The sequence below is a fragment of the Littorina saxatilis genome, linkage group LG15 (genome assembly GCF_037325665.1).
Source record: "Littorina saxatilis isolate snail1 linkage group LG15, US_GU_Lsax_2.0, whole genome shotgun sequence".
In the NCBI taxonomy this organism is placed as follows: Eukaryota; Metazoa; Mollusca; class Gastropoda; order Littorinimorpha; family Littorinidae; genus Littorina; species Littorina saxatilis.
In genome coordinates, this window is record NC_090259.1 from 11069864 (window position 1) to 11083873 (window position 14010).

Sequence of the window (14010 nt, forward strand, 5' to 3'; positions counted from 1 at the left end):
AAAAAGTGATAAAGAACTTAACTACACTGGTTGGTGTTGATTTTTATTTTGTTTTGATAAATTGAATATTCATGTTCATGATTCTTGATGGAAAGTCAAATGAACAAGTTGTATACCTGAGCAAGAAGAACATTGTGTTTGTGGGTTAGTTCTCAGCGTTGCTTTACCTGTGTTTTGACAGGGAGACAAGGGCAGCATTGGTGAGACAGGTCCCTCTGGGCCAGCAGGTAGACAGTAAGTTTGACATGGAACGAATGACTGCAGGTGAGATGATGCACTTTAGTTATAATGACGATACATGCAGTAATGATAATCATCATAATGATAAAAAGTTCTTATATAGCGCTATTCTACAATAAAATTATGGACTCTGCGCACTTTACAAAATAGCCATACATTCAACATTTACATTACACATAAAAAATAAGCGAAAATATTTCAGCTGAATGTTTGTTGGAAATTCATTGAATTGATAAAAGGAAAACACCTTTTCTTTCTGTATTCATTGTTTGGTGTGTGAGTGTGTGTTTTTGCATGTGTGCATGCACTTGTGTTTGTGTTTCTTTGTCCTTATCTCTGTCTGTGTCTGTACTGATACAACCATCATAAACAATGTTCACACACATCTTTTCACCAACACACTTTCTGTATGTAGTTGCTGAATGATTCTGCCTCAGTTAATTTTCAACATCTTTTCATCAGCAAACATTATCCGACAATCTGCTACATAACATCCATATTCAGGGCATATTATCTGTACATATTCAGGGCATATTATCTGTACATATTCAGTGCATATTATCTGTTACATATTCAGTGCATATTTTCTGTACATATTCAGGGCATATTGTGTGTACATTTATCAGTGTTGTTCTCAGGCCTCGGTCTTCAGTCACTGACGCATTATTTTTTTTTAGATCTGACGCATTGTTATGACTTCTTGCTGGTTGAATTCTGACAGAAAAATTGGTGTGTATCCAGAATGTTTGGATCAATAAGTATTTTCAATCCAGGTTGACGTATTCTCCTCTGAGTCAGGGAACAACAATGCAGTGCATATTCAGGGCATATATATACATATTGAGGGCATATTATCAGTACATTTTCACGGCATATCTGAACATATTGACAGCATTTTACCTGTGTGTTGACAGGGCTCCCCTGGAGCGCGAGGAGGCGTGGGACCTTCCGGACCGAAGGGAGACACTGTGAGTTATCAACATTTTCCTCTCCACTCTGTCCTTCATCATTCAAGAACACTATATGCAGGGCTAACACCTTTCCGGTTCTCTACAGAAATCCGTTTTTTTTTTAACTTTTAAAACCGGAAAATCTGTTGTTTCAAAGTAAAACTTGAAAAAAATTGTGTTTTTTTAGTTTCGATGGTTGATGGAGGCAAACTGTGTATTACTTTATAGTTTATTAACATATATTAGAGGCTGTTCTTTGCCTCTTCAAGATTAAGTGTGAGTTTAGATAGAGTGGACAGCGTCAGATAAACTCTATTTAAACGAGACAGATTAGCCGCGGGTGGAGGAGGAGGATGTTAGATACTTGAGGTAGGCCTAAAGGGATCAGTGTTGGCAGGTAGGGAAGAGAGGGTAGTAAAGCAGGATATCAACACTTAGGCCCGTAATTAGAAAGAGAGGGGAGAGGAGGACTTGTGAAAGTCAAGGAGAAGAGCCCAGCCGCAATGTCCATGTTGCCGGGGGGCTTGCACGTGTGATGCATCAGCGGGGGTCTATAAGAACGGGAGAGCAACACATTGTGGTCAGTCCTTACCAGCGCGGCGCAGCGGGCATATGCCAACTATTTCTTACTGCAATATGGACTTCGAATTTGGAGCGTGGGCGACAGATCTGCCTTTAATGGTGGTTAAAGTTCTCCAGGATGAGGAGTTGAACACCCTCAATGTGCTGAGTAATGTGACTCCCCAGGATTTGGAGGGCCTGGGTCTCAAGCGTGGCCACTACGTAGCGCTGAGAGTAGCAGTGGCGGCCCTGCAAAAGCGAAGCGGGGGAGGGCCACTATCCCAGCGGATAAAAAAATCAAAAAAAAACTCACCGTGGACCCTGGCCTTTCAGGTTTTTTACTTTGTTTGGTGTTAGCCCTGTATATGTTATTTGTATTTTTGAGCAACATATGACATTTTATTCAGATCGAGACAGTCAGTGTTCCTCTTTTGTAGTGTCGGCAAACCGCCTCAATATGAGTTTTATTTAGATTCTGAGGTCACATGGCTCAAAGAATGTAAACTTAATGCTCAATTAATACATTAGATCTTATTGCCTCCTGTCTACTCTTGTCAAAAAGCGACTCGTATCTTGGATGCAGCTGATAACCTATTGAACTTATTGATAACTTATGATTTGTATGCAGCAGCATGAAAATTACTTATGAAATACTTTTAGAGATATTCTCTGTCAACCCAGAGGCATTTTCTTTTTTACACATAAACATTTGTAAAAGGGGTTCCACTGTATTATGTAATATGATGTGATATTACAGAATGTCATGTGATATTGCAGGGGCCTGAGGGACCATCAGGACAGCAAGGTGTTGAGGGAGGACCTGGACCCAGGGTGAGCTGGTGTCAGAGACACAGAGGATGTCTGAGAGAGAGTGAAAGAGAGAGAGACAGAGAATGTCTGAGAGAGAGTGAAAGAGAGACACAGAGAATGTCTGAGAGAGAGTGAAAGAGAGAGACAGAGAATGTCTGAGAGAGAGTGAAAGAGAGACAGAGAATGTCTGAGAGAGAGTGAAAGAGAGACAGAGAATGTCTGAGAGAGAGTGAAAGAGAGACACAGAGGATGTCTGAGAGAGAGTGAAAGAGAGAGACACAGAGAATGTCTGAGGGAGAGTGAAAGAGAGAGACAGAGAATGTCTGAGAGAGAGTGAAAGAGAGAGACAGAGAATGTCTGAGAGAGAGTGAAAGAGAGAGACAGAGAATGTCTGAGAGAGAGTGAAAGAGAGAGAGACAGAGAATGTCTGAGAGAGAGTGAAAGAGAGACAGAGAATGTCTGAGAGAGAGTGAAAGAGAGAGACAGAGAATGTCTGAGAGAGAGTGAAAGAGAGAGACAGAGAATGTCTGAGAGAGAGTGAAAGAGAGAGAGACAGAGAATGTCTGAGAGAGAGTGAAAGAGAGAGAGACAGAGAATGTCTGAGAGAGAGTGAAAGAGAGACACAGAGAATGTCTGAGAGAGAGTGAAAGAGAGAGACAGAGAATGTCTGAGAGAGAGTGAAAGAGAGAGACAGAGAATGTCTGAGAGAGAGTGAAAGAGAGAGACAGAGAATGTCTGAGAGAGAGTGAAAGAGAGAGACAGAGAATGTCTGAGAGAGAGTGAAAGAGAGAGACAGAGAATGTCTGAGAGAGAGTGAAAGAGAGAGACAGAGAATGTCTGAGAGAGTGAAAGAGAGACACAGAGGATGTCTGAGAGAGAGTGAAAGAGAGACACAGAGAATGTCTGAGAGAGAGTGAAAGAGAGAGAGACAGAGAATGTCTGAGAGAGAGTGAAAGAGAGACACAGAGAATGTCTGAGAGAGAGTGAAAGAGAGACACAGAGAATGTCTGAGAGAGAGTGAAAGAGAGAGAGACAGAGAATGTCTGAGAGAGAGTGAAAGAGAGACACAGAGAATGTCTGAGAGAGAGTGAAAGAGAGACAGAGGATGTCTGAAAGAGAGTGAAAGAGAGAGACAGAGAATGTCTGAGGGAGAGTGAAAGAGAGAGACAGAGAATGTCTGAGAGAGAGTGAAAGAGAGAGACAGAGAATGTCTGAGAGAGAGTGAAAGAGAGAGACAGAGAATGTCTGAGAGAGAGTGAAAGAGAGACAGAGAGAATGTCTGAGAGAGAGTGAAAGAGAGAGACAGAGAATGTCTGAGAGAGAGTGAAAGAGAGAGACAGAGAATGTCTGAGAGAGAGGGAAAGAGAGAATGTCTGAGAGAGAGTGAAAGAGAGACAGAGAATGTCTGAGAGAGTGAAAGAGAGAGACAGAGAATGTCTGAGAGAGAGTGAAAGAGAGAATGTCTGAGAGAGAGTGAAAGAGAGAAAGAGAATGTCTGAGAGAGTGAAAGAGAGAGACAGAGAATGTCTGAGAGAGAGTGAAAGAGAGACACAGAGAATGTCTGAGAGAGAGTGAAAGAGAGACACAGAGAATGTCTGAGAGAGAGTGAAAGAGAGACACAGAGAATGTCTGAGAGAGAGTGAAAGAGAGAGACAGAGAATGTCTGAGAGAGAGTGAAAGAGAGACAGAGAATGTCTGAGAGAGAGTGAAAGAGAGAGACAGAGAATGTCTGAGAGAGAGTGAAAGAGAGAGACAGAGAATGTCTGAGAGAGAGTGAAAGAGAGAGACAGAGGATGTCTGAGAGAGAGGGAAAGAGAGAGACAGAGGATGTCTGAGAGAGAGTGAAAGAGAGAGAGACAGAGGATGTCTGAGAGAGAGTGAAAGAGAGAGAGACAGAGGATGTCTGAGAGAGAGTGAAAGAGAGAGACAGAGAATGTCTGAAAGAGAGTGAAAGAGAGAGATAGAGAATGTCTGAGAGAGAGTGAAAGAGAGAGACAGAGAATGTCTGAAAGAGAGTGAAAGAGAGAGACAGAGAATGTCTGAGAGAGAGTGAAAGAGAGAGACAGAGGATGTCTGAGAGAGAGTGAAAGAGAGAGACAGAGAATGTCTGAGAGAGAGTGAAAGAGAGAGAGACAGAGAATGTCTGAGAGAGAGTGAAAGAGAGAGAGACAGAGGATGTCTGAGAGAGAGTGAAAGAGAGACAGAGAGAATGTCTGAGAGAGAGTGAAAGAGAGAGACAGAGAATGTCTGAGAGAGAGTGAAAGAGAGACACAGAGAATGTCTGAGAGAGAGTGAAAGAGAGAGACAGAGAATGTCTGAGAGAGAGTGAAAGAGAGAGACAGAGAATGTCTGAGAGAGAGTGAAAGAGAGAGACAGAGAATGTCTGAGAGAGAGTGAAAGAGAGACAGAGAATGTCTGAGAGAGTGAAAGAGAGACACAGAGGATGTCTGAGAGAGAGTGAAAGAGAGAATGTCTGAGAGAGAGTGAAAGAGAGACAGAGAATGTCTGAGAGAGTGAAAGAGAGAGACAGAGAATGTCTGAGAGAGAGTGAAAGAGAGAGACAGAGAATGTCTGAGAGAGAGTGAAAGAGAGACAGAGAATGTCTGAGAGAGAGTGAAAGAGAGACACAGAGAATGTCTGAGAGAGAGTGAAAGAGAGACACAGAGAATGTCTGAGAGAGAGTGAAAGAGAGAGACAGAGGATGTCTGAGAGAGAGGGAAAGAGAGAGACAGAGAATGTCTGAAAGAGAGTGAAAGAGAGAGATAGAGAATGTCTGAAAGAGAGTGAAAGAGAGAGACAGAGAATGTCTGAGAGAGAGTGAAAGAGAGAGACAGAGAAAGTCTGAGAGAGAGTGAAAGAGAGAGACAGAGGATGTCTGAGAGAGAGTGAAAGAGAGAGAGACAGAGGATGTCTGAGAGAGAGTGAAAGAGAGAGAGACAGAGGATGTCTGAGAGAGAGTGAAAGAGAGACAGAGAATGTCTGAGAGAGAGTGAAAGAGAGAGACAGAGAATGTCTGAGAGAGAGTGAAAGAGAGACACAGAGAATGTCTGAGAGAGAGTGAAAGAGAGAGACAGAGAATGTCTGAGAGAGAGTGAAAGAGAGAGACAGAGAATGTCTGAGAGAGAGGGAAAGAGAGAATGTCTGAGAGAGAGTGAAAGAGAGACAGAGAATGTCTGAGAGAGTGAAAGAGAGAGACAGAGAATGTCTGAGAGAGAGTGAAAGAGAGAATGTCTGAGAGAGAGTGAAAGAGAGAAAGAGAATGTCTGAGAGAGTGAAAGAGAGAGACAGAGAATGTCTGAGAGAGAGTGAAAGAGAGACACAGAGAATGTCTGAGAGAGAGTGAAAGAGAGACACAGAGAATGTCTGAGAGAGAGTGAAAGAGAGACACAGAGAATGTCTGAGAGAGAGTGAAAGAGAGAGACAGAGAATGTCTGAAAGAGTGAAAGAGAGACAGAGAATGTCTGAGAGAGAGTGAAAGAGAGAGACAGAGAATGTCTGAGAGAGAGTGAAAGAGAGAGACAGAGAATGTCTGAGAGAGAGTGAAAGAGAGAGACAGAGGATGTCTGAGAGAGAGGGAAAGAGAGAGACAGAGGATGTCTGAGAGAGAGTGAAAGAGAGAGAGACAGAGGATGTCTGAGAGAGAGTGAAAGAGAGAGAGACAGAGGATGTCTGAGAGAGAGTGAAAGAGAGACACAGAGAATGTCTGAGAGAGAGGGAAAGAGAGAGACAGAGGATGTCTGAGAGAGAGTGAAAGAGAGAGACAGAGAATGTCTGAAAGAGAGTGAAAGAGAGAGACAGAGAATGTCTGAGAGAGAGTGAAAGAGAGAGACAGAGGATGTCTGAGAGAGAGTGAAAGAGAGAGACAGAGGATGTCTGAGAGAGAGTGAAAGAGAGAGAGACAGAGGATGTCTGAGAGAGAGTGAAAGAGAGAGAGACAGAGGATGTCTGAGAGAGAGTGAAAGAGAGACAGAGAATGTCTGAGAGAGAGTGAAAGAGAGAGACAGAGAATGTCTGAGAGAGAGTGAAAGAGAGACACAGAGAATGTCTGAGAGAGAGTGAAAGAGAGAGACAGAGAATGTCTGAGAGAGAGTGAAAGAGAGAGACAGAGAATGTCTGAGAGAGAGTGAAAGAGAGAGACAGAGAATGTCTGAGAGAGAGTGAAAGAGAGACAGAGAATGTCTGAGAGAGTGAAAGAGAGACACAGAGGATGTCTGAGAGAGAGTGAAAGAGAGAATGTCTGAGAGAGAGTGAAAGAGAGACAGAGAATGTCTGAGAGAGTGAAAGAGAGAGACAGAGAATGTCTGAGAGAGAGTGAAAGAGAGAGACAGAGAATGTCTGAGAGAGAGTGAAAGAGAGACAGAGAATGTCTGAGAGAGAGTGAAAGAGAGACACAGAGAATGTCTGAGAGAGAGTGAAAGAGAGACACAGAGAATGTCTGAGAGAGAGTGAAAGAGAGAGACAGAGGATGTCTGAGAGAGAGGGAAAGAGAGAGACAGAGAATGTCTGAAAGAGAGTGAAAGAGAGAGATAGAGAATGTCTGAAAGAGAGTGAAAGAGAGAGACAGAGAATGTCTGAGAGAGAGTGAAAGAGAGAGACAGAGAAAGTCTGAGAGAGAGTGAAAGAGAGAGACAGAGGATGTCTGAGAGAGAGTGAAAGAGAGAGAGACAGAGGATGTCTGAGAGAGAGTGAAAGAGAGAGAGACAGAGGATGTCTGAGAGAGAGTGAAAGAGAGACAGAGAATGTCTGAGAGAGAGTGAAAGAGAGAGACAGAGAATGTCTGAGAGAGAGTGAAAGAGAGACACAGAGAATGTCTGAGAGAGAGTGAAAGAGAGAGACAGAGAATGTCTGAGAGAGAGTGAAAGAGAGAGACAGAGAATGTCTGAGAGAGAGTGAAAGAGAGAGACAGAGAATGTCTGAGAGAGAGTGAAAGAGAGAATGTCTGAGAGAGTGAAAGAGAGAGAAAGAGTGTTTGCACGTCTCTGTGTTTGAGAGAAACATGAAAAATGTTTCACAGAGGCCCCGAAATCGGCGTATGCTGCCTAAATGGTGGGGTAAAAAGGGACACACATGTCAAAATCCACTCGTACAATTTTAAACATGGGTGAACGTGGGAGTTTCAGCCCATGAACGAAGAAGAAGTTTCACAGAGAGCAAGAGAGAGAGTGTGGATGACTTTGCTAGAGACAGATGTTTGACATAATGTATGTCTGTGTGTGAGAGGAAGACAAAGAGTGTTTATAAGAGAGAGAGAGGTGAAGGTGTGTGCATACCTCTGTTTGAGAGAATGTGCAGATGTATTTGAGAATCTGAAAAAGTGTATACACCTCCGGGAAAACCAGTGCCTGGCCTGTCTGAAAACACCTCATCGTGAGGGGTTTTGCAGCCAGCGCAGTGAAGATAAAGAGGAAAACATTTTCTCTGCGCGCACGGCGGCAAGCAGGATGTCTCAGAACTGTATAATAAGAATGTGAATTTGAGACAGAGAAAGAAAGAGTGTGCTTGTGAGTGTCAATTAATGTGTCTTGAGGAGATGACAGAGATATACTATGGTCAGAACTATGTGTTGTGGTGGATGTGACAACTACCAGAATGTATGTGCACGCTGATTCATATCTTGATTCCTGCCTTTCAGGGCTACAGAGGACCCACGGGACCCGTTGGACCTCCTGGGATGGATGGGGACAAGGTCAGTCAATTAGTGGTCAAAGAAAAAAGGCCCAATAAACACCAAATTTCGGCGCTGAAACTCCACAAAATGAGGCACTGGCCTTACTTACTTACTCATAATTTCCTAGCCAGAGAGCAAATTTTACTCGCCAACCCAACCATTTGTTTCAGAAACTTTACGTGCATTTGGCGAGTAGATTAATATTTCTACTCACCATTTACATGTTTCTACTCGCCATGGCGAGTAAAATACTTGCCACTTTCAGGCCTGAGTTTTGTCATTTTACTATTTTTTTTCTGGAAAGATCAATAAAAGTTCTAAGGTAGGGAGGAAAAATTAGGGTTCGTTGGAGAATCTGAAACATTGAGTTTGTTTTCTTGGCCCAAAATACTGATAATATGGTTGAGACTATAAGTTAAAGTTACAGAGTCTGCAAACATTAGCATTTCAAACCTTGATAGCTCGGTGGTATCCAAGTTGTAGGAACAAAGGGGGGTAATGGTAAAACATGGAGCCCTGGTAGCACAGTGATATTCTATTTTACTGACGAAGGGAGGTAATCGTACAATTTGGAGACATGGTAGCACAGTGGTACTCAAGTTCAGGGACGAAGGGAGGTAATCTTACACTATGGAGCCATGGTAGCGCAGTGGTACCAAGTTTATTGACAAGGGATTAGTACATGGTACAGATCTACGTTACATGTACTACTACACCAAGCATTGCAGTGTTCTCTTGCTAAGTTTTGGTTTGTTTATTATGTTTGTTTTGTTTTTATTGACAGGGCGACCGTGGTTCACCCGGTGAGCTCGGACAGAAGGGTGATTTTGGAGCTCAGGTAAGTTGTTCATCACTGAATTTGGTGATCTGTGAATATTGCAGAGGAAAAACAAATGTTTGTTTCTCATTCCTGTTTGTTTCAGTTTTTATCAGAAAATAATGCTGAGTTTCAGCATTGTGAAGGAAAACAATTGTGTTTGTTTCTCTTGCATTTCTTTGTTTGACCTGATTGGATATTTTTTTTTAATTTTGAACTTTTTAAGAAAAAATGTATGAGTTGGTCCATTAAAAAAAAAAAATTAAAGATAGAAATGTATTTCTTGGTCCATTTTTATGTTCACAGTTGAATAATAAAACTTTCATGATAGGGATGTTGGAAAAATTCATACATGTTGATTGGATTTTAGTAATTGATACGATTTTGTTCTTACTTCCAGGGCCCACCCGGTCCACAAGGCCCCCTTGGCCTACAAGGAATCCCTGGACCTCCTGTGAGTGATTTTGGTTTGGTTTCTATGATTGTGGCGAAAAAAGATAAGGCCAAAAAAAAATTAGGTGTGGTTAAGGTAACATAGCCAAAAAAAATAGGGTAGGAAGGTAGGCAATCACTTTTTATTTTTTAAAAATTTTTTTTCTAATGTGTACAAATTAAACCTACTTGACAGGGAAATAAGTGTGCGACTCGGGCGCTTTCGCTTTCATTGCGTTTTCTGCACTCGTTTTCTTGTGTTTTGTTTTTTGTTTTTTTGACAAATGTAATAAAAAGTTACTAGTGGTACCCGTGCTACGCACTTTGTGTGCTGCGCATGCGATGTCATTTTGTTGGTTATGTGCTTGTGAAAATGTTGTTTGCACCCCTCCCCCCCCCCCCCCGCACATTATCCCGCATATAATGAATTATATTCTCTTGGTGAAAAATAAAATGTTAACCCTTACACCGGTGCAATTCTGTAACACATGTTACATAGCCACTGGTGAATTAACAGAGAGAAAAATAACAAAAAACAGTCATATAGGTTTTCGCATCAATGGGAGGTAATCGGAACTGACCAAAAAGACTGCGCGACCGCACGCGACTATACAAACAAACAAAATAAAATACAGCAGGTATGGCGTTTGCATGAATCCATGATTACGTCTACATGAACAACAGTGATAAAAGTGCGCATCTCTTCCCAGCCGTGCAGCGCTTTGAAAGTTGGAAGCATTAAAATTTAAACGGGTAAAAAGCCATCGTGAAGATACGAAAAAAAGTATGACGTGTAAAATACTTAATGATTCAAACGCATAGTATAACATATGTAACTGACAACAGAAAATATATACATGGTTCACACACACAATCGAGTGCACACATCCATGCTTATTTAAAGTCATGTACACACACACACACATACATACATGGCATCAAGCAACACACAATTAAATGACACATATGGAATATGGAAAACGTATAATGGACATGAACATGGCAAGTAATTTACACCGTTACCTACTATAAAATTGATGATATATATATACCACTCACTTGCTATTCGCCTAAAAGCTTGCAGTGTGCTGTGACACATATAAGAAACCAGAAGAAAAAAGGACTTTACTTTGGCGAAAAGAGCATATGCTGCTTATTTTTGTACATAACTGCTATAACTGTATTTTTTCCGAACACTTACATGTAAAAAACATAGAGATATATCTTACCATTTCACTAAGACAGCCAAAATAACGGTCAAATTAAGGGGAGATCATGATGACGTACATGTCTATGGTTGCACCGGGGGAAAATATTTAGTCGCTGGAACCTATAAGGTTATACGGCGACTTATCAGGTGATAATGTTTCGAACTTATCTTTTAAAAATTAAGTAAACAAATCTATGGAATATTTTGGAGTTCCATTAACAGATAAACAGATCTATCTATCTTCTTATATAGGTTTTCGCATCAATGGGAGGTAATCGGAACTGACCAAAAAGACTGCGCGACCGCACGCGACTATACAAACAAACAAAATAAAATACAGCAGGTATGACGTTTGCATGAATCCATGATTACGTCTACATGAACAACAGTGATAAAAGTGCGCATCTCTTCCCAGCCGTGCAGCGCTTTGAAAGTTGGAAGCATTAAAATTTAAACGGGTAAAAAGCCATCGTGAAGATACGAAAAAAAGTATGACGTCTAAAATACTTAATGATTCAAACGCATAGTATAACATATCTAATTGACAACATTGACAACAGAAAATATATACATGGTTCACACACACAATCGAGTGCACACATCCATCCATGCTTATTTAAAGTCATGTACACACACACACACATACATACATGGCATCAAGCAACACACAATTAAATGACACATATGGAATATGGAAAACGTATAATGGACATGAACATGGCAAGTAATTTACACCGTTACCTACTATAAAATTGATGATATATATATACCACTCACTTGCTATTCGCCTAAAAGCTTGCGGTGTGCTGTGACACATATAAGAAACCAGAAGAAAAAAGGACTTTACTTTGGCGAAAAGAGCATATGCTGCTTATTTTTGTACATAACTGCTATAACTGTATTTTTTCCGAACACTTACATGTAAAAAACATAGAGATATATCTTACCATTTCACTAAGACAGCCAAAATAACGGTCAAATTAAGGGGAGATCATGATGACGTACATGTCTATGGTTGCACCGGGGAAAAATATTTAGTCGCTGGAACCTATAAGGTATAACACATGTTACATAGCCACTGGTGAATTAACAGAGAGAAAAATAACAAAAAACAGTCATATAGGTTTTCGCATCAATGGGAGGTAATCGGAACTGACCAAAAAGACTGCGCGACCGCACGCGACTATACAAACAAACAAAATAAAATACAGCAGGTATGACGTTTGCATGAATCCATGATTACGTCTACATGAACAACAGTGATAAAAGTGCGCATCTCTTCCCAGCCGTGCAGCGCTTTGAAAGTTGGAAGCATTAAAATTTAAACGGGTAAAAAGCCATCGTGAAGATACGAAAAAAAGTATGACGTCTAAAATACTTAATGATTCAAACGCATAGTATAACATATCTAATTGACAACATTGACAACAGAAAATATATACATGGTTCACACACACAATCGAGTGCACACATCCATCCATGCTTATTTAAAGTCATGTACACACACACACACACACACATACACATACATACATGGCATCAAGCAACACACAATTAAATGACACATATGGAATATTGAAAACGTATAACGGACATGAACATGGTAAGTATTTTACACCGTTATCTACTATAAAATTGATGATATATATATACCACTCACTTGCTATTCGCCTAAAAGCTTGCGGTGTGCTGTGACACATATAAGAAACCAGAAGAAAAAAGGACTTTACTTTGGCGAAAAGAGCATATGCTGCTTATTTTTGTACATAGCTGCTATAACTGTATTTTTTCCGAACACTTACATGTAAAAAACATAGAGATATATCTTACCATTTCACTAAGACAGCCAAAATAACGGTCAAATTAAGGGGAGATCATGATGATGTACATGTCTATGGTTGAACCGGGGGAAAATATTTAGTCGCTGGAACCTATAAGGTTATACGGCGACTTATCAGGTGATAATGTTTCGAACTGTTTAGTAAACAAATCTATGGAATATTTTGGAGTTCCATTAACAGATAAACAGATCTATCTATCTTCTTATTATTTTAGGTTCGTCTGGGGTAGAGAAATAAAACACACAGCTAGGTTCGTCTGAGGTGCGGTCGCGTGTTTAGTCGAACCGAAAGTTGAAGAAGAACCAATCACAGATCTCTTTCGCCGCGATGTCAAAGTTCAGGTCAAAGTTCACTGTGTCTGCTCAAATTTGCGAGACAAACCTCTTCAAACTTTGTTCGTGGACAAAATTGGAAGTCGGGACCTAGCGGAATCGATTTCCTGGGTCACGTTGGCATAGCAACCGAAGGAGAAGGCACAAATCCGCGCGGTTTGGTCACAGGAATCGAAAAACCACCGAAAATCCTACCAGTATTATATTGTAGATAGGGTCGGCCCTTAAAAATAGGGTAGGTCGGGTTACCGTAACCACACCTTTTTTTTTTTTATGCCTAAACAGATGTTTATCGTCGTAATCATTGAATTTATCTTTACAATTTTCAGATACATTCATATGTATAAGGAAGACTAAATATGAATAAAACAACAACAAAAAGCAAATTAGTGAAGCAAAACGTAGAAAAATGAAGCCAAAGGGTGAAACACTGGTTACAGAAGAGAGAAAGTTTGAGAGATTTATGTCTGTGTGTGTTTGTGCAGGGATGTCTGTGTGTGTTTGTGCAGGGATGGATGTGTGTGTTTGTGCAGGGATGGATGTGTAATTTTAGTTATAGCAAAATATGCCGTGGTGGCAAGTAAAGAGAGAGAAAGTTTGAGAGATTTATGTCTGTGTGTTAATGCAGGGACGGATGTGTAAAGTTATAGCAAAATGCAGTGTGTTGGCAAGCGAAAGAGTGAGAGTTCTGAGAGAGTAGTTTGATGCAGATGTAAACCTGGGTTTATTTGTGCAGTGATGGATGTGAAAAGCTATAGCATACACGTGCATACACATACGCACACACACGCATGCACGCTTACACATGCACGTACATACATGTTATATATTTGTTTGTTTATATGTACAGGGTCCACCAGGCGAAGCAGGCTCCAGAGGCTTGCAGGGACCAACAGGACCTAAGGTAAGGTTTCCCTGTCCCTGTGCTATCATCTTGTTCTGGCTTTCTTATGTTGATGCAGTTGGGTTGAGAAAAAAGGAGAAAGCTTTATGTGTATGGCTTGTTCGTGAATGCCATTAGCAAGATCTAGATGTGGCATTTTTCAGCACATGTAGGGGAACGTGTATGGGTAACGTCATCAAATCTAGTTTTTACGTCATGCGTTTGCCAAGATCTGCAGTCTTGGTGGGAGCAAAACAACGTATGAT

General features: G+C 41.0%; 1 protein-coding gene across 1 annotated transcript in view; it reads left to right on the forward strand.

Annotated features, from left to right (window-relative positions):
- The first annotated feature begins 1152 nt into the window (after positions 1-1152).
- The window catches only part of LOC138948537 (collagen alpha-1(XI) chain-like), a 43219-nt gene continuing 30361 nt past the window's right edge, over positions 1153-14010 (forward strand). Inside the window, exons 1-6 of the mRNA XM_070320091.1 lie at positions 1153-1208; positions 2529-2582; positions 8194-8247; positions 9014-9067; positions 9447-9500; positions 13712-13765. Coding sequence (XP_070176192.1) covers positions 8233-8247; positions 9014-9067; positions 9447-9500; positions 13712-13765 — 177 coding nt within the window. The 5' untranslated portion in view covers positions 1153-1208; positions 2529-2582; positions 8194-8232. The remainder of the gene's footprint in view (positions 1209-2528; positions 2583-8193; positions 8248-9013; positions 9068-9446; positions 9501-13711; positions 13766-14010) is intronic.